This window comes from Oryctolagus cuniculus, chromosome 18, assembly GCF_964237555.1.
Source record: "Oryctolagus cuniculus chromosome 18, mOryCun1.1, whole genome shotgun sequence".
Classification (NCBI taxonomy): Eukaryota; Metazoa; Chordata; class Mammalia; order Lagomorpha; family Leporidae; genus Oryctolagus; species Oryctolagus cuniculus.
This window is the reverse complement of record NC_091449.1, coordinates 55,166,666-55,187,134: the sequence shown is the minus strand read 5'-3', so window position 1 is coordinate 55,187,134 and position 20,469 is coordinate 55,166,666. Positions and strand designations below refer to the sequence as shown.

General features: G+C 53.2%; 2 protein-coding genes across 4 annotated transcripts in view; one reads left to right on the top strand and one right to left on the bottom strand.

Moving 5' to 3' along the window:
- The first annotated feature begins 56 nt into the window (after positions 1 to 56).
- DHX38 (DEAH-box helicase 38) lies at positions 57 to 18,727 on the top strand. 3 transcript variants are annotated; one of them, XM_070062686.1, is made up of 28 exons: positions 64 to 197; positions 565 to 607; positions 2,689 to 3,029; positions 3,433 to 3,620; positions 4,289 to 4,393; positions 5,978 to 6,125; positions 6,235 to 6,353; positions 6,499 to 6,575; positions 6,997 to 7,152; positions 7,659 to 7,820; positions 7,977 to 8,084; positions 8,404 to 8,516; positions 9,262 to 9,399; positions 9,732 to 9,918; positions 10,044 to 10,229; positions 10,580 to 10,720; positions 11,091 to 11,201; positions 11,283 to 11,399; positions 11,558 to 11,665; positions 12,093 to 12,205; positions 13,126 to 13,334; positions 13,437 to 13,591; positions 13,936 to 14,091; positions 14,186 to 14,320; positions 14,519 to 14,644; positions 15,129 to 15,224; positions 16,467 to 16,588; positions 18,225 to 18,727. In XM_070062686.1, exons 3-28 carry the CDS (start codon positions 2,707 to 2,709, stop codon positions 18,307 to 18,309), a joined length of 3,684 nt encoding a protein of 1,227 aa, XP_069918787.1. In that variant the 5' UTR covers positions 64 to 197; positions 565 to 607; positions 2,689 to 2,706; the 3' UTR covers positions 18,310 to 18,727. The 3 variants fall into 3 exon arrangements, with proteins under 3 accessions (XP_051702925.1, XP_069918787.1, XP_017197819.2); XM_051846965.2 differs by lacking the exon at positions 565 to 607 and having other exon boundaries at positions 57 to 197; XM_017342330.3 differs by lacking the exon at positions 565 to 607 and having other exon boundaries at positions 79 to 197; positions 2,669 to 3,029.
- Positions 18,342 to 20,469, bottom strand: part of PMFBP1 (polyamine modulated factor 1 binding protein 1) — a gene marked incomplete in the record, with an annotated part of 50,588 nt that continues 48,460 nt past the window's right edge. Inside the window, 1 exon segment of the mRNA XM_070062687.1 lies at positions 18,342 to 20,409.

Here is a 20,469-nt window from a genome sequence, read left to right as displayed (position 1 = left end):
GAAGGAACAGGACTTTTCCGGGCTGCTCTCTATGGTATTCTTGGATGGCTAGAGGGGGCCGCGCAAGGAATTATGGGACAATGATGGCCGCTTTTACAGGGAGGATTTTGCCTCTTTGAGGCTATCCGAGCGAGCGGGGGCGCCGCTGGCGCGCTAGAAGCCCGCACTGAAGGGCTCCAGGAGTCGCGCTTGGGGAGGTGAGTGCCTCTTTTTCCTTTCTGATCTACCCTTCGCCTGCCGTGGCGGCTCCCTGCGGTCGGGTCCGGGCCCCGGCTTGGGAAGTTCCTGTCGTCCCTGTCACCCAACTTGTCTTTCTCACTCTGGGGATGCTGCTTCGTTCATTCTCCCCCGGCCTTTCTCCTTGCACTGGCCGGATTCGGCTGGCTGCCGCGGCCGCACGCTCGTCCAGGGATGCTGCCCGGGGTCGCCCCGCGCCTGGACCAGCGCGCAGACGGTGCGAGCCGAGCCGTGTGCCTCCTCCTCCCTCCCGGCGGTGTCTCCGCCAGCGGAGCCCTTTGTGTCGGCTCCCGGAGCGCGGAGTTTTCTCTGTTTTGTTCTCTCTAGAATAGCGGTGGGCGCAGGGAGGCACTCCGTGAATGATCGTTGAGTGAGTAAATCCAGGTTTTCTTGTACCCTTTGGCGCTTTTGCCATAAATTCATCCCTGGTCTAACTCCCTACTTGCTCTTCTCGTTCAGACCTTTTGTCCAGTGTTGCTGATACCTTTTACTGTTTCTAGAAGTGCTTGGGGTACTGTTCCTTTTAATAAGATTCATCTATTCATCATCTATCATCAGACGTTTATTTTGCCGCACAAGGGCTGTAGCATCAAGTAGACGGAAGAGGCTCCCTCAGCTCCGTAGACGGGCATTGTGGGGCGTATTTCCTTGTTCGCACCGCCGAGGACAGCCTGGGTCTCCCTGCCTTTCTGCTCGGATCTCCTTACGCGACTGCAGATGTCATCACTGTGCAGCTTTGCCTTCTCTGTGCTGCCTCACGGCGTTTTGCAAATGCATGCTTCTTGCCGTGTCTGTATGACGCTCGACGATACTCCTGTGAGGAGCTACGTGTTAATTCGAGCGTGGCAAAAAGTCCCCGGGTAGCCTTACCCGTTGACAGTTCCTCGGATTCCCTGCTTGTTGGGATTAGGGTTATCCAGACGCCCACTGTAGATGTTTATATCTGGGAGTGAGTAGTGGGAGGTCCTGAGGGGTTTGTAACAAGCTGAGCTCCAGGAGGCCTTGCGACCACTTCCATATTTTCAGAAACACATTTGCTAACCTAGTGTTTCTCAAAATATCTTTGGTGACAGGGATTGTTATTTTAGCAATTTTGACTGCTTACAGGGAATGTTGTCCTATGACACACAGTTGTTCCCCCAGAAGTCCCTGAAGTGTGGAGAATATGGTTAGTAATCTTGTACCCCAGCATCTGCTGTGCTGGCTCTGTGGTTTAAAAGGAAGGAAAGATGGAAAACGCATATAAAAAAACTGGCAAGGGACTCGATCAGTACCTAGTATCAGAGCAGTAACAATGTAGTGGTGACACCTGTGTGACTGTGGTTCCATAGCTCCTTGTTTGTTTCATTCTTGTAACAACTCCATTAGATAAAGTAAAAATTGTTTCCATTTTACAGATACAGAACTTATGTTTCTGGCAGGCATTTGGCCTAGTGGTCGAGATGCTGACTGGGACCTGCCTTGGCACGCGGGTGCCTGGGTTCAGGCCCTGGCTCCAGCTCCTGATAATGTGGACCCTGAGAGGCAGCAGTGATGGCTCAAGTGTCTACACCGATGTGGGGGCCTGGATTGAGTCCTGGCGCACAGCTTTGAGGCTTTTGGAAAATGAGCCAATAGATGTGAGCCACTGGATGGGAACATTCACTCTGTGTCTCAAATAAATTTTTAAAAAATTATTTTAGAAGTGATAGTTACAGAGAGTGAGGGGTGCATGTGTGTGCGCACACACACACACACACACACACGCATCTTCCACGTGCTGGTTTGTTCTCCAGATGGCTGCATCAGCCATCACTGGGCTAGGCTGAAGCCAGGAGCTTCATCCAGGTCTCCCATGTGGTTGGTATGGGCCTAAACACTTGGGCCATCTGCTGCTGCTTTCCCAGGCCATCAGCAGGGAACTGGATCAGAAGTGGAGCAGCTGGGACAGGAACCGATGCCCATATGGGATGCCAGCATCACAGGTGGTGGCTTTACCCACTACAGCACAATGCTGGCCCCTCAATTTTTAAAAAAAGCATATACGAGAAAAATTATAGCTCCCCAGAAAGTGAGTTACTTGTTTACCATCACAGAGGTAGAAAACGACCGGAGCCTGGATTCTACCTGAGGCCTCTGACAGAAGCCACTGGCATTTCCCCTCTGTGTGCATTACAGGAGTCGTCCTGCTCTAGTGCCCCAGGTCTGCTCCTGCCTGGATGCAGGTCTTCTTGGATCTTGGTGTTTAGTGGGTGTGTGTGAGCATCTCTGGTGTGTGTGTTGTTGGTCTAGGATGATCTTGTCTTTGATTTGATGGAAAGATCTTGACGAGATGTGGCAAAGGAAGTTTTGTTCTTGGGAGGGACGTGGGTAGTGGTAACCACCTCAACATGCCTGTAATTGTGCATATTGTTTGTAGCCAAATCTTTTCCCATCTTATATCCTGTACCAGATAGTTTGTTTTCCTTCCAGGGAAACCTCGGGGCTGTGATGGAGGACAGTAGTGAGGATGCTTCAATCCATCGACTGGAGGGCACTGATCTGGACTCTCAGGTTGGCGGTCTCATCTGCAAGAACAAAAATGCGGCCAGCGAACAGCATGTCTTCAAGACCCCCGCCCCTCGCCCTTCCTTGCTGGGACTGGACTTGCTGGCGTCCCTGAAACGGAGGGAACGGGAGGAGAGGGACGATGGGGAGGACAAGAAGAAGTCCCGAATCTCTTCCTACAAGGACTGGGAAGAGAGCAAGGAAGACCAGAAGGACGCCGAGGAGGAGGGCGGCGAGCAGGCCGGCCGGAATGGCCGGAAGGACAGGTGAAGGCCCGCGGGCCAGCCGGCCAGAGAAGGGGAGCCCGTGTCTTAGCCGTCAGCGTTCCTGCTGGACATTTAACTCCAAGGCCAGACGCCTGTCCCTGGTCGGGCATTTAGAGCTTCATGATTTTATAAATTTGTATGTTGACAGTAGGTAGGGATTGATATTTTCTTCAGATTTAAGGCAGAATTCAAAGGCAGCTAAAGTGTGGATGGTGGAGGCCAGAGTGCGTAGTGTGTGATAAGTAAGCCTGCAGGTCTGGGAGGTAAAGTGGGAAAGGACAGATCACTGTCTGGTGTGGCCCTGCTGTGGGGTGGGGCTTTCTCCAGGGAGGGCCCTGTACCAGTTGCTAAGGCTGCAGAGAAGGAAGGCGCGCAAAAATCAACCCAGCTTCTCCTGTTTCAGACACTACCGATCTGCTCGGGTAGAGACGCCATCCCACCCAGGTGGTGTGAGTGAAGAATTTTGGGAACGCAGTCGGCAGAGAGAGCGGGAGCGGCGGGAACATGGTGTCTATGCCTCGTCCAAAGAAGAGAAGGATCGGAAGAAGGAGAAATCACGGGATCGAGACTATGACCGCAAGAGAGACAGAGGTAAACCGTCCCGCATGCTTCCTGTGGTCCATTTGCACTTCCATTAACGGCTCAGCCTTTTTCCTGTTGCCTGAGTTTTTATAATACCCACCACTGGGCATTATAAGACGTAAATGCATCGTGTCAGCCTGATTGGTTTTGGCCTGTCAGGATTGGGGGTCGCAGGCAGTCTAAGAAAAGTGCTGCTCCTTGCATAGCCACTTTGCTTGCGTTGTGGTCCTTGTTTTATTATGGACACTGTGGTAACAGGAGAACAGGTGGTATGTGTACCAAACCAGAGTTACAGTAGTGTTAGTGATAGAGAAAGAACAATGTCGTGGAACAAAGCCAGACATAAAATTCAGCACTGGCTTTGCTCAGTATTGTCTGAGTCTTACAGCTTAGACTTGTAACTACCAAAAAACTACTTGCTATAGACTTTTAAGTATTGCTTTTTGAATTCTTGCAGGAAAATAACTGTTACTGTGAGTTTGAAACTTTGTAGCCAATAACTATTTTTGCCCCTTGAGAGAATGGGAGTATGGGATTGTCAGGAGGCCCTTGGTGGCATTAGAGCAGTGCAGGTTGCACGTGTGAGTGAGTGGGGAGGCCTGTCCTTTCTCCAGGGTACAGATGGGTGTGTGTTAGCGTAGACATTTGGTTTTAATCTCTGAGTGTGACTCTTACAGACGAGCGGGATAGAAGCAGGCACAGCAGCAGATCAGAGCGAGATGGAGGTTCAGAGCGCAGCAGGAGAAGAAATGAACCAGAGAGTCCACGACATCGACCCAAAGGTAGTCTGAGCCGTGTTCTGTGGTGGCTGCGAGGGACCAGGTGTATCCAAGGCAGAGTGAGTGGCTCCTCTGCCACGTGGTTTCTAAGCAGTGCCATAATTCCTGACTCCCCCAGATACTCTTGGGGTACCTGGTTCAGAGTCAGGTGCGCACCTCTCTATTGAGAGGGATGGGCCCCCTTTGAGGTGAGAGGCTGGTTTGCTGAATGACCAGTTTTTTTAAATGGCAGGGAAGAGTGACTAGCTGGGAGCAGGAGAAAGGTTTGTTAAAAAGAAGTCCTTGGGCCGGCGCCGTGGCTCACTAGGCTAATCCTCCGCCTAGCGGCGCCGGCACACCGGGTTCTAGTCCCGGTCGGGGCGCCGGATTCTGTCCCGGTTGCCCCTCTTCCAGGCCAGCTCTCTGCTGTGGCCAGGGAGTGCAGTGGAGGATGGCCCAGGTGCTTGGGCCCTGCACCCCATGGGAGACCAGGATAAGCACCTGGCTCCTGGCTCCTGCCATCGGATCAGCGCGGTGCTCCGGCCGCAGCGCGCCGGCCGCAGCGGCCATTGGAGGGTGAACCAATGGCAAAAGGAAGACCTTTCTCTCTGTCTCTCTCTCTCACTGTCCACTCTGCCTGTCAAAAAAAAAAAAAAAAAAAAGAAGTCCTTATATCCAAGAAGGGTATGTTTGCAGAGGTAAATGGAAAAGTATTATTATTATTATTATTATTATTTTGACAGGCAGAATTCAGAATTAGACAGTGAGAAAGAGAGACAGAAAGGTCTTCCTTCCGTTGGTTTACCCCCCAAATGGACACTACGGCCAGCGTGCTGTGCTGACCCAAAGCCAGGAGCCAGGTACTTCTCCTGGTTTCCCATGCGGGTGCAGGGCCCAAGCACTTGGGCCATCCTCCACTGCCTTCCCGGGCCACAGCAGAGAGCTGGCCTGGAAGAGGAGCAACCGGGACAGAATCTGGTGCCCCGACCGGGACTAGAACCCAGGGTGCCGGTGCCGCAGGTGGAGGATTAGCCAAGTGAGCCGCGGTGCCGGCCGGAAAGTATTACTGTAGGGGCCGGCACTGTGGCGCTGCTGGTTAAGCTGCTGCTTGCAGTGACTGCATCCCATATGAGTGCTGTGTCCTGGCTACGCTGCTCCTGACTGCTAACGTGCTTGGGCAGCGGTGGATGACGGCTCAGGTACTTGAGTCTGTGCCACCATGTGGGAGACCTGGATGGAGTGCCTGGCTCCTGGCTTCAGCTTGGCGCAGCCCTGGCTGTTAAAGGCATTTGGGAAATGGATCAGTGAATGGAAGATCTCTCTCCCACCCTCCAGACCTTCTCCCTCTCTCTCACTCTGCCTTGCAAATAATTAAGTGATCTTAAAAAAAAACAAAAAACAGTTAATATAAACATTTTACAGCATGCTTAATAAAAATGAGAATGAAAGCAGGACTGTTAAAATTCAGACCACCTTATCCATGGTAGACAGGCGCCAGGTCTGTAAGTAGCAGAAGCAGTACGTTGGGGGTTGACTTTTGCTGAATGGCTCTGGAGCCCTGTCCCAGTTAAATTGGGTCTTTCCTGTGGCTGTGTCTCGGGGCTGCAGATGCAGCCACCCCTTCACGGTCTACCTGGGAGGAAGAGGACAGCGGCTACGGCTCCTCCAGGCGCTCGCAATGGGAATCGCCCTCACCCACGCCCTCCTACCGGGATTCGGAGCGGAGCCATCGACTGTCCTCCCAGGATCGAGACAGGTGATGTTCTGGGTGCAGCCTCTTCTTGTCTCTGGGCGGTGAAAGGATGTGGACTAGAGCAGTGTGGCTCAGCCCAGGCTGCCCCGTGATGCCTGCTCTGGTCCTGCAGGTCTGTGAGGAGCAAGTACTCCGACGACACACCTTTGCCAACCCCCTCCTACAAGTACAACGAGTGGGCCGATGACAGGAGACACCTGGGGTCCACCCCGCGTCTCTCCAGGGGCAGAGGTAAGGGCTGGGGGGACGCAGAAAAGCAGGATTGCTTGTCCTGGTGAGGCCACACTTCTGGGGCTTGCAGCTACTCAGGCCTGCCAGTGGCCACGGGCACCGAGCCATCGCTCTGTGGGCTGACCCGTCATCTGCTCTCTTTCAGGCAGACGCGAGGACGGGGAGGAAGGGATCTCCTTTGACACAGAAGAGGAGCGGCAGCAGTGGGAGGATGACCAGCGGGTAAAGCAGCACCGCTGGGGTCAGGGAGGGGAAAGGAGTTGGACACAGGGGCCTCGAGTGGCCACCTGGTGTGACTGTGGCTCATTCTGGACAGATCAGGCTCAAGGCTGCTGAGCTCTGCTCACCCCCAGGCCTTGGATTCTGTGCAGGGGAACTCCTCCCACTGTCTGGCAGCCTCACTTTGCTTGTGTGCTGGTGCCACCCTGTGGTAGATCTAAGAAGTGCTGTTGTGATGGGCTGCCAACATGGCAGGTCTCCACTGGCTCCCCAGGTGGCTCGTGGGAGCGTGGGAGCATGGTAGCCCGTCCTGTGCGGCTCACGAGGGTTGCTCCGCAGCACCAGTGACTTCTAACTATCACCCCCTCTCCTTGGGCCTAATCCTCTGCATAACCTGAGCTTGTCTTGTTCTCATGCCCTACAGCAAGCCGACCGGGACTGGTACATGATGGATGAGGGGTATGATGAGTTCCACAACCCCCTGGCCTACTCCTCTGAGGACTATGTGCGGAGGCGGGAGCAGCATCTGCACAAGCAGAAGCAGAAGCGCATTTCGGCTCAGCGGAGGCAGATCAATGAGGTGACGCGGCCGTGGCTGCAGCGAGTCAGAGCTGGAGCCCGGGCATGTGGGAGAAGCAGCAGGTCCCGTTCAAGTGGTGACAGAGCCGCTTGTCCCCCTGGCCAGCAGGACCAGATCAGGCTACTCCTGGAGGGGAAGGGGTGCGTGCAGCCTCTCAGTGACTCGGGAAGCCCCCGGCTCCCTTCTTCCTGCAGCACTTCCCTGGGCGGTGCTGCTGGTGGAATGGATGTGGTGGGACTTGCCTCTTTCCTGCGCTGTGTGTCTGAGCAGGGCTAGAGACAGTGGCCGTACGTGTGTCTGTCTAGAGGTGCTGACTGAGGTGCGAGGTGCTGCAGGTGATTCGGGAATCAGTGGTCCTTTGTCTAAGGAGCTGTAGGATCCCGAGGCCTGTGACATCTCTGCAGCCACCCAGGGCCCTTCTGCGTGGACTTGAAGTGTAAACTTGCCTCGGGGCCTTCCAGCCTTCTGGTTGCCGTCTGAGACTGGCTCCTCTTGTGTCCCCACAGGATAACGAGCGCTGGGAGACGAACCGCATGCTCACCAGCGGGGTGGTGCACCGGCTGGAGGTGGACGAGGACTTTGAAGAGGATAACGCAGCCAAGGTGCATCTGATGGTGCACAATCTGGTGCCTCCCTTTCTGGACGGGCGCATCGTCTTCACCAAGCAGGTGAGTTGCCCTGGCCCCAGAGAAGGAAGCTCAGAAGGCTTGAAGTGGAGACAGAGAGAAGGGAAGCGGGGGAGTGCGGCCCCTTTCTTTCTGAGTCGGCTGTTCCTGTGGGTGTTCCTGATCAGCAGGGAACTTCCTTTCCTGCCACCCCTGCAGCCAGAGCCTGTGATTCCAGTCAAGGACGCCACTTCGGACCTGGCCATCATTGCTCGGAAAGGCAGCCAGACGGTGCGGAAGCACAGGGAGCAGAAGGAGCGCAAGAAGGTCTGTTTCTCCTCCCCGGGCTGGCACAACTCTCAGTGGACTGCATGTCCTAACCGTGGACGCTAGGACACCCGTGGAGCAAGAGTCTGCTCTAGCTGGGGGCGCTGCGTTCCTCCATTAGGTCCTGCTTATGACAGCTCCAGGCCTGCAGACTGGGTGCTGCAGGCCCGAGGCCTGGGATGTGGGGCTCAGGGCCACTAAGGGCCACCCTTATGGGGATTTACCAGCTGCTGGGTGAAGCTGGTGTCAACTGGCACTGTTTCCGTTGCCTGGTGTCCGGCACAGGATGGTGGCAACATGGTTTTCTTGTCTTTTTCAGGCTCAGCACAAACACTGGGAGCTGGCTGGGACCAAACTGGGAGATATAATGGGCGTCAAGAAAGAGGAGGAGCCAGATAAAGCTCTGACAGAAGATGGGAAGGTGGACTACAGGTGGGCAGTCTGCCTGCAGCAGGCTTGCTCCGGAGGTTGGGCGCTTGGGCAGTCACTGGGAGCTGAAAATCACATGGCTCATGAGTAGGAACACGCTACACTGTCACTCTGAATCTTCCTCCTGCTTGTCTCCTGCCGTCCTTAACTCTTCCTGGATGTTACTCCTGCCACAGCACTGTCAGCTGTAGGAGCTCCCTCCGCCTGGGCCCAGGGAGGTTATGCCAGTGGTTTGAGGTTGCCCCCTGGTGGACGGCAGAGTTAGGGTGACACCCAGTCTCTCACTTTGGAGCGTGTGCTCTTGGCCAGCTTGCCAAGTGCCTTTCCGGTGTGCAGTGTGCGAAGGTGAGTTTTGGGCCCGTAGTCAGATTTCAGCTCAGTGTTAGGAGGAACTGTTCCCTTCAGGTGTGGTGCTGAACTTGCCTGAGGGTGTCCTCTAGAGCCAGTGACCTGGAGATTGACTTGCGCTTCCCTTCGGTTCACGCTCCATTTAGAGAAGAGGATTTGCCCGCTTGACCTCCTTGGAGCTGCATTTAGCTCTGTTTGCCCCTGGGGTGTTGACCTGTGGGTGATGGATGCTCGCACAGCAGTTCCAGTCTCAGGTTACCTGGCTGCTTTGACGTCTCAAAGACTTCCTGCTGCCTGTGGAAGTGGGCCTCGTTCCTGGGTGTGGGGGAAAGGGCGGTCACCCAGTCAGGAAGCGCGGGGTGGGCAGTGTGCAGGTGCTTAGGCTGCCCTGTGTTCTCAGGACAGAGCAGAAGTTTGCGAATCACATGAAGAAAAAGAGCGAAGCCAGCAGCGACTTTGCCAAGAAGAAGTCGATCCTGGAGCAGAGGCAGTACCTGCCCATCTTCGCCGTGCAGCAGGAGCTCCTCACTATCATCCGGTGATTCCGCCAGGGCCCTGGGCTGCCAGTGTTCCGCCGGAGTCCCCTTTGCTCCTGCGTTCACTCAGGAGCCCCCACCCTGAGAGGCTTGGGCTACCTTGGACAAAGTAACAAATGTCTCAGCTCAGCTGGGTAAATCTCACTGGAGTCCACACGTGTCAGGTGGTGTCTCTATAAGAGGCCCTTGTCCCGGTGAAGCCTTTGTCTGGAAGCCAGGCCTGCTCCTGGCTAACTATGGGGAGCCCTGGGGAGGGGAGGAGGCAGAGGTTTCTTGGAGCCCAGACTTTTCCTTCTACTCAGGCTGATGGCCCTGTGCCCGCTCTTCCCCATAGAGACAACAGCATTGTGATTGTGGTTGGGGAGACGGGGAGTGGCAAGACCACCCAGCTGACCCAGTACCTGCATGAAGATGGTTACACAGACTATGGCATGATTGGGTGCACCCAGCCCCGGCGTGTGGCTGCCATGTCTGTGGCCAAGAGAGTCAGCGAAGAGATGGGGGGAAGCCTGGGCGAGGAGGTGAGTGCGAGCGCTGAGCGGCGTAGCTTCTCCCCATTTGTGCTGGAGGGTGTGCTCTGCTAAGGCCTGGACCCAAACACAGGTGAGCTGGAGGCCGGGGCTTCTGAGCCGTCTCTCGCCTCCAGGTAGGCTATGCTATCCGCTTTGAGGACTGCACTTCTGAAAACACCTTGATCAAGTACATGACTGACGGGATCCTGCTGCGAGAGTCCCTGCGCGAAGCTGACCTGGACCACTACAGTGCCATCATCATGGATGAGGCCCACGAGCGCTCCCTCAACACCGACGTGCTCTTTGGGCTGCTCCGGGAGGTGAGGCCCGTGGCTCCGTCCCCCTGCACCCGTGGGACTCTGGCTAGTGCACGGCAGTGGTTGGTGACCCTGGTGCACTTGGTGTCTTGGGGCTAGCCTGCGCATGCCAAGGGGGTGTCTGAGCGGCCTGGGTTTTCCAAGGCCTCTGGGTTTCTGGGTTCAGTCCTAGCTCCTGGGTTACAGTGTCCTTGCTAAGCAGAGCGACCTGTGGTTTTCGTGGCTGTGGCTCCAGCACTTCAGTCTTCAGGAACGTTAAGAACGCAACATGCCAGGCTGTCAGCCTTGGCTTCTGAGTTACTTGGAAGACAGTGTTGGTGAGGCGGGAGCCCTTGAGCCACCTCTTGTCTTAGGTTGTAGCTCGGCGCTCAGACCTGAAGCTCATCGTCACTTCAGCCACTATGGATGCGGAGAAATTTGCTGCTTTTTTTGGGAACGTTCCCATCTTCCACATCCCTGGTCGCACCTTCCCTGTTGACATCCTCTTCAGCAAGGTACTGAGGCCTCCATTGTTTGAGCTGACCCTTCTGTGCTGGGCTCCTCTCTGAAGAGAAGCCAGCTAGAGGCTGGGGTGGGTAGGGTCCTGAGTTGGGGAAGATACAGGGACAGCCTGTAGCTCCAGGTCACTAGACAGTGCTCCGAGAGAGGTTGGTTTCATTGTGTCTTTGGAGAAGTACAGGCCTAGGGAAACACTGGACTCCTTGCTTTAGGCTGTTCCCTCACAGCCAGGCCTTTGCATTGGTGTGGCAACCCCTAGAGTCTGCCACAGAACCCAGACAGGAGACTGGGCGTGGGCTTCCCAGAGGGATGCCCGGCCTGGGTTTCTGCCAAGTCCTGCTGACTGTTCCTTGCCCGCTGTTTCAGACCCCACAGGAGGATTACGTGGAGGCTGCGGTAAAGCAGTCCTTGCAGGTGCACCTGTCAGGGGCCCCAGGGGACATCCTTATCTTCATGCCTGGCCAGGAGGACATCGAGGTACGTGCCTTGGTCATGACTGCGCAGGTGTCAGCCGCGTGAGTTTGGGGCTTGGCAGTCTCACGGCTCCTGCGTCCGCAGGTCACCTCAGACCAGATTGTGGAGCATCTGGAGGAACTGGAGAACGCACCCGCCTTGGCTGTGCTGCCCATTTACTCCCAGCTGCCCTCTGACCTCCAGGCCAAGATCTTCCAGAAGGTGCGACAGCAGGAACACACACTCTGGGCTCTCACCTTGGGTGTCTCCGAGAGGGTGTTCCTTTCCTGGGAGGGCGGTGGGCTTGACATCCTGCCTCGTGGCTCTTCGTATCCTGAGAGATTCGGCTTGCTCTCCCTGCATGTTCTGCTGGGCTCTAGGCTCCGGATGGCGTTCGCAAGTGTATCGTTGCCACCAACATCGCTGAGACTTCTCTGACTGTTGACGGAATCATGTTTGTTATCGATTCTGGTTATTGCAAATTAAAGGTAAGGGAGGGGCTCTGGGTCTCCACTCAAAGCCAACTCAGCATGGAGGTTGGGAAGTCAGGCCCTAGTCCTTGGCCACGGTTGGGGACACATATGGAAGTGGTGGTGGGGCTGTGAGAAGGCTGACAGTGGACACAGATTTTGCCATATACTTGGTTCACTTAATCCTCGTGAGAGCTCAGTGTAGACCTTGTAAATAACTCAGTAGAGACATAACTCAGAGGTCACAGAGCTGCAGTTTAGGGAGGAAACTTGTGTAGATTTTTATAGGAATATTGCTTGAGGCTCCTGGTTCCAGGATGGCTGCCTGGCCTTGCTGAGATGCTTCTTCTGCGAGGTGTGGCAGCCAGGGGTTGTCTTTGTCTCAGGGCTGCCTCCCTTTCTGCCCACGCCCTGTCCTTAATCAGCTCTTCACTGCCCCTCTTAGGTCTTCAACCCCAGGATTGGCATGGATGCTCTGCAGATTTACCCCATCAGCCAGGCCAATGCCAACCAGAGGTCGGGGCGAGCTGGCAGGACGGGCCCAGGTCAGTGTTTCAGGTAGGAGTCCTGAGTCAGCCTGCTTTCTGGGCAGCACTGGGGTTGCTGAGTGGAGCCCAGGCTGGAGCGGGTGGGATGCTGGCCCTGGAGGTGATCCCCAGGCTGGGGCTGCTTATCATAAGCTGCTGTGGGAAGGGGAAGTCTGGGGAGCTCTGAGCAGTGAGGCTGACCTAGGTGGGCGTTCCTGTAGTGGAAGACCAGTAAGTGCAGTGGCGCCTCCCAGAGGGTGGAGCTCAGCCAGTGACATCATTGGTTCTCTGACTTCTCCAATTCTTTTTGCTTTTTCTTTATTTGTATTTTCAATTTCCACTTGAAAGGCAGAGACAGAAGTAGACAGAAGGTGTTTTAACGTCCCAAATGCCCACAATAGCCAGGACTGAGCTGGGAGACCAGAACGACATCCAAGTCTCCTGTGTGGGTAGCAGCCTACTAGGGTTTGCATTAGCAGAAAGCTCAACTCAGAAGTGGAGCTTGGATTTGAATCCAGGCACTCTGATAGGGCATATGGGCGTCCTAAGCATGTCGTGCCTCTGTGTCATTTGCCTGTCCTTTTTGTTTTGACTTTTAAAAATAACATTACAGGAATTCCATACAGATAATAAGAAAATAAAATCTTGCCATAATTCTAGTTCCAGACTTACTGATTCCAGAAATGAAATGAGCACGTTGGTGGTATTGGCAAAATAGTTGGATTGCAAGAAGGAGTTTTGTCTAGGTGGAAAGGAATGACTGAAGGAAGTGGGGGTGGGGAGAAGAAGTGAGTGTTGTCCCTGCCTGTAGGATTTCATCTGTGCTGGCTGGTGGGGAGCACAGTGCTGGTGAGAAGTGAGAATGGTGTTGATCCTCCACTGTGTGGTTCCGAGGCTGAGCAGGCCGGCGTTGTGGCAGGTGTAGCGGAACCTGGGTCTTCTCCCTCGCAGGCTCTACACCCAGAGTGCCTACAAGAATGAGCTCCTGACCACCACTGTGCCTGAGATCCAGAGGACCAACCTGGCCAACGTGGTGCTGCTGCTCAAGTCCCTGGGGGTGCAGGACCTGCTGCAGTTCCACTTCATGGACCCGCCACCAGAGGACAACATGCTCAACTCCATGTATCAGCTCTGGATCCTCGGGGCCCTGGACAACACAGGTGTTGCAGCCCCAGGAGCTGGTGGGGCCTGGTGGGCACTGGTGCTGGCCTGAGGTGCTCCTCGTCTGCTGTCTCATTGAATCTGGGTGTGCTCCTCTCCAGGTGGTCTGACCTCCACCGGGCGACTGATGGTGGAGTTCCCGCTGGACCCAGCCCTGTCCAAGATGCTCATTGTGTCCTGTGACATGGGCTGCAGCTCCGAGATCCTGCTCATCGTCTCCATGCTCTCGGTTCCCGCCATCTTCTACAGGCCCAAGGTGGGGCATCCATGTTGTCTCCGCGGCCGGCCCTGTGAGGGTTAAGAGGGGAAGAGCTGCTCTCTGCATCATGAAATGGAGTGGAGAGGCAGGAATCAGCTTCCAGAGACTGAGTTTGCTGTCGGCCGTTAGCAAGGTGGGGGAAGGGAAAGATGGACTGGATCAGGGAGCCATGGGGAACTTCGCAAGAGCATCTTTTATCTTTCGTTTGCTTGTGCCTGAGCCCTCACGTCAGAGAGTAAATCTTTCATTGTAAATGATCTCCTCTCCCCTGTGTGGTTAGGGGTGTGCTGAGCAGGCTGGACGCCACCGTGCTCAGGGTAAAGTTCCTTTTCCCTTGCTAGGGCCGCGAGGAGGAGAGCGATCAGATCCGGGAGAAGTTCGCTGTCCCCGAGAGTGATCACTTGACCTACCTGAACGTTTACCTGCAGTGGAAGAACAACAATTACTCCACCATCTGGTGTAACGACCATTTCATCCACGCCAAGGCCATGCGGAAGGTGGGCGACTGCAACCCAGATGGCAGCATGTCAGGATAAGGGGTGGCGGGTGGGGCACGGAGGGTTCCATCTTGGCCTCCTCGTCATGCTGCAGGTCCGCGAGGTGAGGGCCCAACTCAAGGACATCATGGTGCAGCAGCGGATGAGCCTGGCTTCGTGTGGCACGGACTGGGACATTGTCAGGAAGTGCATCTGTGCGGCCTATTTTCATCAGGCAGCCAAGCTCAAGGTGAGCTCTGGCCGTCTGGTGGGACTGTGGCACCTTCTTGGCTGATACCTGGATGAGGACAAAGTTCTTCCTATCTCATGGTGCATTTCTGCAGGGCTGGGCTTCCTCCAAAGTCTGTGTGAGGATGGTGTTAAATGATGGGGCAGCTGCCCAATCAGGCCACTTGTTCCTGACATGGCCACCTGTTGTCTTTCCTAGGGAATCGGGGAGTATGTGAATATCCGCACGGGGATGCCCTGCCACCTGCATCCCACCAGCTCCCTCTTTGGAATGGGCTACACCCCAGACTACATAGTGTACCATGAGCTGGTCATGACCACCAAGGTGAGGCTTTTCCAAGGTGTTCCCATACACAGGCCTACCTACTGGGCCACGAACTTTGGGCTTAGGAGACTTGAGGCCTTGTGCATTGCTTTGCATCTGGGGTTGGTTTTCAGCTGGGATTTTGGGGAACTGTTTTTGGCTCATCTACAGATGAGCCTGTAGAATGCAGAGGCCTCAGTGGAGCCTGCAGGGTTGTTTCCTGTTTGCTGCTTGGGCTGGGCCACCCCTGTTGGTGTCATCAGAAGGGTTTGGCCCTTTCTCAGACACTACTGGGGGCGGGGAGTGGGGTGTGTGTTTTCTCAAGTGTGGAGGAATTTGGATGGGAAATGGGATTACAGTTCCACTGCTTGGGCCTTTCTCCTGCCTTTCTCAGCCCTGCAGGGCCAAGGCTGGGGCCTTTTTCGTATGGTTCCTCATTGTGGAACCTTCTAGGAGGGACACTGGCCCTCCCGTGACCTCCACTTTACTGCCCTTGTTTCTGCAGGAGTACATGCAGTGTGTGACGGCCGTGGATGGAGAGTGGCTGGCAGAGCTGGGCCCGATGTTCTACAGTGTAAAACAGGCAGGCAAGTCGAGACAGGTAAGACCCTGTGCTTGCCATGGAGGCACCGTTTGCCCATGGGGCTGACTGTCCCTCAGCTCGTCACCATCTGACCCCTTATTTCTCTCTCAAACCTGAAAACTGGGATCTGGCCAGCCTGGTCTGATTCCTTTAACCACCCAACTCCAGTGGCTCTGTTGGCTGAAAACAGTTTAAGAAGTTCATGTATTGAAATTACTGAAAAGTCCAAATAGTCATGCAAGTAGAAAAAAGCAGTGTAATGAGCCACCCTGGATTTGTCACCTTGCCCCCCTAATTGTCAGTCAGTCTTCACATGTTCTCACTCCCAGCCATATCTGCTTTAGTTTCCTGGAGTATCTTAAGGCTTCTCTCAGATGCCATGTTGTTTCTTACATAAATACTTGCGTGAGTCTCTGGCTGAAAGGACGTTATGACCCCCAACAAGATGCACCTTCAGTGTCACCTCTCTCTAGACCTTATTCAGATTACCCTTTTTTTCTGACTCACTTGGCTTGAATTAGGAACTGAACGTTGCCATTGGTTATGCATGTTCTCTCATTCTAGGACAGGCTCCACCCTGTCCTTTTTTTAAAAATGACATTGATTTATTGGAGTAATCAGGTCATTTATAGAATACTGATGTAATTGGTTGAGGGCTTCTTCATGGTGGTGTTTAACCTGTGCCTCTGTTGCATGTACTTTCTGTGACCTACTGTAACCTAAAGGCTTGGTAAGGTATGGTTCAGTGATGTCGGGCAAAGATGCATGCCCGTGGTGTTGTGAACTTCCTTTCAGAGGACATCCAGGGATGTCAGCCTAGTCCCTCCATTCTCAATTCTCTGCCACTCCATCTTGAGGTTGTCACGTCCACTGACGACTGCTGCTAGGATCCATCCTTAGGGTTGCCAAGTGCTGCGGGAATTTGTTTGTCCCTTCTAGCATGGGCTTCCCCACACTGGGCCTGCACGTTTCTTCAGTTCGTCCTTTCCTGCCAGGTGGTAATGTCTTCCTGACATTGTGAACTTGGTGAAAAACTAAGTTCTTAAGTGAATTGAGGCATGACTGGTTAGACAGAATCATCCAGCACCTGGAATGGATCTGTGAAAACAGCAGATCTCAGCTGCGGGCAGGAGCCGAGTGGCCACTTCCTCTAGAGCTGGCGTGGTCATCGTAGCACCTGTTCACGGCAGAAACATGAGTGCAGACAAGGTCTCCTGGTGGTCCCTGGTGGACTCAGCCACTCCCATCCCCCTTGTCTAGGAGAATCGCCGTCGGGCCAAAGAAGAAGTCTCTGCCATGGAGGAGGAGATGGCCCTGGCTGAGGAGCAGCTGCGAGCCCGGCGGCAGGAGCAGGAGAAGCGCAGCCCCTTGGGCAGTATGAGGTGAGCTCTTGCCCCTGGGAGGCCGCCGGCCACCAGGCCCTGATGTAAGAGAAGGTGACTGGGTAAAGGTGACCTGTCAAAGTGACTTCTGCGTGGGGTAGTCACACGTGGAAGCACGGGAGGCGTTCCAGACAGTTTGAAAGGCTTGGTTTGACTTCTGCAGCTGCAGCTGTCCTGTGCTGAGGCCCTGTGGGCGGGGTGGCAGGGCGGGTCCTGCCGTCTTCCTGACAAAGCCGTGGGGTTGGAAAGCTTCCCTCATTCTTGCCTGGCCTTTCACACCTCTCAAGTGAACAGGGGGGTAGAGAGCTGGCTTTCTGCCTCTGTGCTGACCCCAGAGTTAGGCCAGACTTGGCAGGGTCAGGGTACAGTCCTCCGCAAGACAGCTCTCACTTCCAATACCAGTTGCCAGTTGGGAGGCAGCTCTTACTTTGGACCAACTTGCTACAAATTTGTGAATCCCGATGGATTCCCTTAGATTTAATAATTTGCTAGAAGGATTCAGAGACCTGAGGAAAGCACTCTACGGACCATTAGTTTTAGTGTAGCAAAAGGGTACAAGTCAGAATGAGCTCAGGGAGAGCTGCGTGGAGCAGGTGAGAGAGGGCTCCCGCGGAGTCGCTTTCTGTGTCAGCAGGGCTCGGGTGCCTTCTCACACATCGGCCTTTAACAGTACCCACTGGGCGAGGCCAGTCGGGGAAGGTCACTTGGGTGTCAGCATCCAGAGTATTTACTGGGGTTTTGTTACATAAGCATGAATGACTGGATCATTGTCAAGTGGTTGAACGTGGTCTCCAGCTCCTAAGAGGTCAGGCTGTTACCACATGGCTCAGAGCCCCAACTCTGACACTTGGTTGGTCTTTCTGGCCAGGCTGGCCTGTCTTGACTCATCTTGTTAGCATAGACTGTTAGGGATCCCCCCGCGAGTCATCTCATCAGCATTCACTATTAGATGTGGTCTGAGGGTCTCCCAAGAATGACGACATACCTCCCTGGAACTCTGGACAGAAGCAGGTGCAGTTCTAATTACATGGCTACAATGGTGGTCTGGTGAGTTGGAAAGAAGCTACTTCTAAACCCACCTAAAGAATATGAAAGGAATTGTTAGAAAAAATCTGTCTTGGGGCAGATAGGTGCAGCAGGTTAAGCTGCTGCTCGGGATGGCTGCATCTTATAGTAGAATATTTGGATTAAGTCCCACCTCTGCTCCTGATCCAATCTCCTGCTAATACACTTGGGAGACAGAAAATGATGGCTCAAGTACTTGAGTCCCTGCCGCCCATGCGAGACTCAGATGGAGCTTCTGGCTTCAGCCTGGCCCAGTCCTGGCTGTTGTGGCCATTTGGGGAGTGAATCCATGGATCTCTCTCTTGCCATGCCTTTCAAATAAATAAAAAGTTTAAAAAAGCTATTTTAAATATTCCTTAATAGGTATCAGAGTGAAGTGAGCTTCATTTATTACATACCCAGTCAAAAAGTAGAAGGAAGAAGGGTGGGAGTGTGTTGGGTAAGAACCTTTGGCCCCAAGACCATCTCTCACTTGGGCTAGATACAACAAGGCCTCAGGCTGCTTGTCCTGCTTAGCTCCCTGTTGGACTGAGGAGCAGTGTGTTCCTAATCCCTCTTTCTGTGCCTCTAGGTCTACGAAGATCTATACTCCAGGTCGGAAAGAGCAGGGGGAGCCCATGACCCCTCGCCGCACACCAGCCCGCTTTGGGCTCTAAGCTGAGGCTTCCGGGAGATGATGGCTGACGGGTGCTGGGTCCTGAGTGCTCTGGCGGGAGCGCCTGGATGCTGCAGACAAAGACTTTCATCTCTGGATGTTCATCTGTGTACATCACGCCCCCAGAGGGGCTGTTCCTGGCAGGCCCGGCTCTGCCACAGAGGAAACCGCAGCTCCTCAGTGTGGGAGCTTGGAAGGAGCCAGCGTCTCAGAGTGGCTGAGCTGCTACTGGAATGGTGGGAGGTGGCTGGAGCCATTGGGTGCACACAGTCCATCCCCAGCACGCTTAATGTATGAGGGAGTGCGCTGTGCCCACGTCTTTTTTAATCCTTGTGTAAAGCAGCAAATAGACCTAGAAGCAACTGTAACTTGGTTATAATTCAGGATTTGGGAATAAATTTATTATTTGTAAAATGTGATTGCATTTCTGACTTCCTTTTTCCTTTGCCCTAAGTTGTAATGATAGAGAGGAGGGGCTCACTTTGGATGTCTTTTCCTAGAACCTTAGCTCTAAGAGGGCTGGTGGCAGGGAGGGACACAGCTGCCATTATGCTATTATAAATGGATTTTTTTGTGTGATTTCCTTCTCAGATTGTTCGTTGTTGATAAGAGTATACAGTAATGCAACTGAATTATGTGTTGTTGACTTTGTATCCTGCTACTTTGCTGAGATCATTTATTATTTGTATAGAATCTTAGGGTTTTCTATATGTAAGTCAAGTCATCTGTGAAAAGAGATAATTTAATTTTTCCTTCCTAATTTGGATGCCTTTGATATTTATTGATTTTCTTTCCTGTCCAATTGATTTGGCTGGAGCTTCCAGTGCTCTGCAAGTAGGAGTGGTGACAGTGGCCCTTCTTGCTTTGTTCTTGATCTTAGAGGATAAGTTCTAGTCTTTCACCAGTGCAGTGAATTTTCATATAGATAGCTTTTATCATGTTGAGGAGTTTCCTTTCTATGCCATTTGTTTTTATCATAAAAGGGTGTTGTAATAATCTCTTTTTAATATCAGCTGTTCACATTATTTTGGAGGAATGCACTTCTTTGGCTATTTCTTAAAGAATTATAGGCAGGCAGCACTCTGCTTCCCTAACCCTCCTCTGGTCTTTGGAGAACACACCCCTTCAGTGTGCCTTTTCTCCTCAGTTAGGTATTCTGCCTGCTGCTCTCACAGCCAGCCTGCCTGGTGACATCAGGGACGCTTTTCTACCTCTTCACTCCCCTCAACTCACTGCCTGCTTTGCTCTGATGTAATCATCCCAGGAAGACCATGAAAGACCACTTTTAAAAAGTGTACAGCATTCACAGGGTCTGTAGATTATCCTTTGACCAGTGTATCTGAAGTCATTCTGTTTATATTATATCTATTATATTAGATACATTTTTAATTTCAGTAGACTGGACTGGGGATTTCAATGACATTGAACTTTGGTTTGTATAAACAGGCCATAAGCCAGTAGTAGGAAGCAATTTCATTAGTACCACATATTTCAGCTTGATTTTCTCTAGAAAATAAACCCTTCTAAGTCAGTTTGGGGGACGTGGTCAAAAGGGCACCATCAGACAACAAGTGTCATAACAGAAACCACCAGAGAGCCACTCCCGCCTTCCCTGCACTTCCGGGACTGGCCTGTGCCAGGTCGTAGCAGGAGCGTCCCGTGGAGCGTGTTGCCACGCGCAGGGAAGGCGCGGGGAGGGGGAGGGGCCAGAATACTGAAGGCTCATTGCCCACCAGTGGACGTCTTCCTTTGCTTTTTCTGCCCCCTCAGAAATGCAAGCTCTTTCGTTTTCTTTCTCTTACTTTAGTAGCTATTTCTCCTCATTTCCTACAGAGTAAAAATATAAATTCTAGACATGAACTCAGTTTAACAAAATTCTACCACAAAAAATAGTTTAGCTGTCCTTGGAGTTTTTTATAATGGAATTTTACTTGTATTGAGGTGGCTGGGGAGAAAAACAGTTTTTAAAAGGAGGAGTGTGATATGGTGGGGGGGAGGAAGCTGATGGCGCGCTCTCCCTCTCCCATTTGGAAAATGCATCTTTTTATTTCTCTTCCTTTCTTTTGGATCTCAGGATTAGTTGAGTTTTTCAGATTATTTTCTTTTGAAATTCCAGACAGAAATGGAAAAGAGAAAAAAAAGCGAATTACCTCTCATTGTT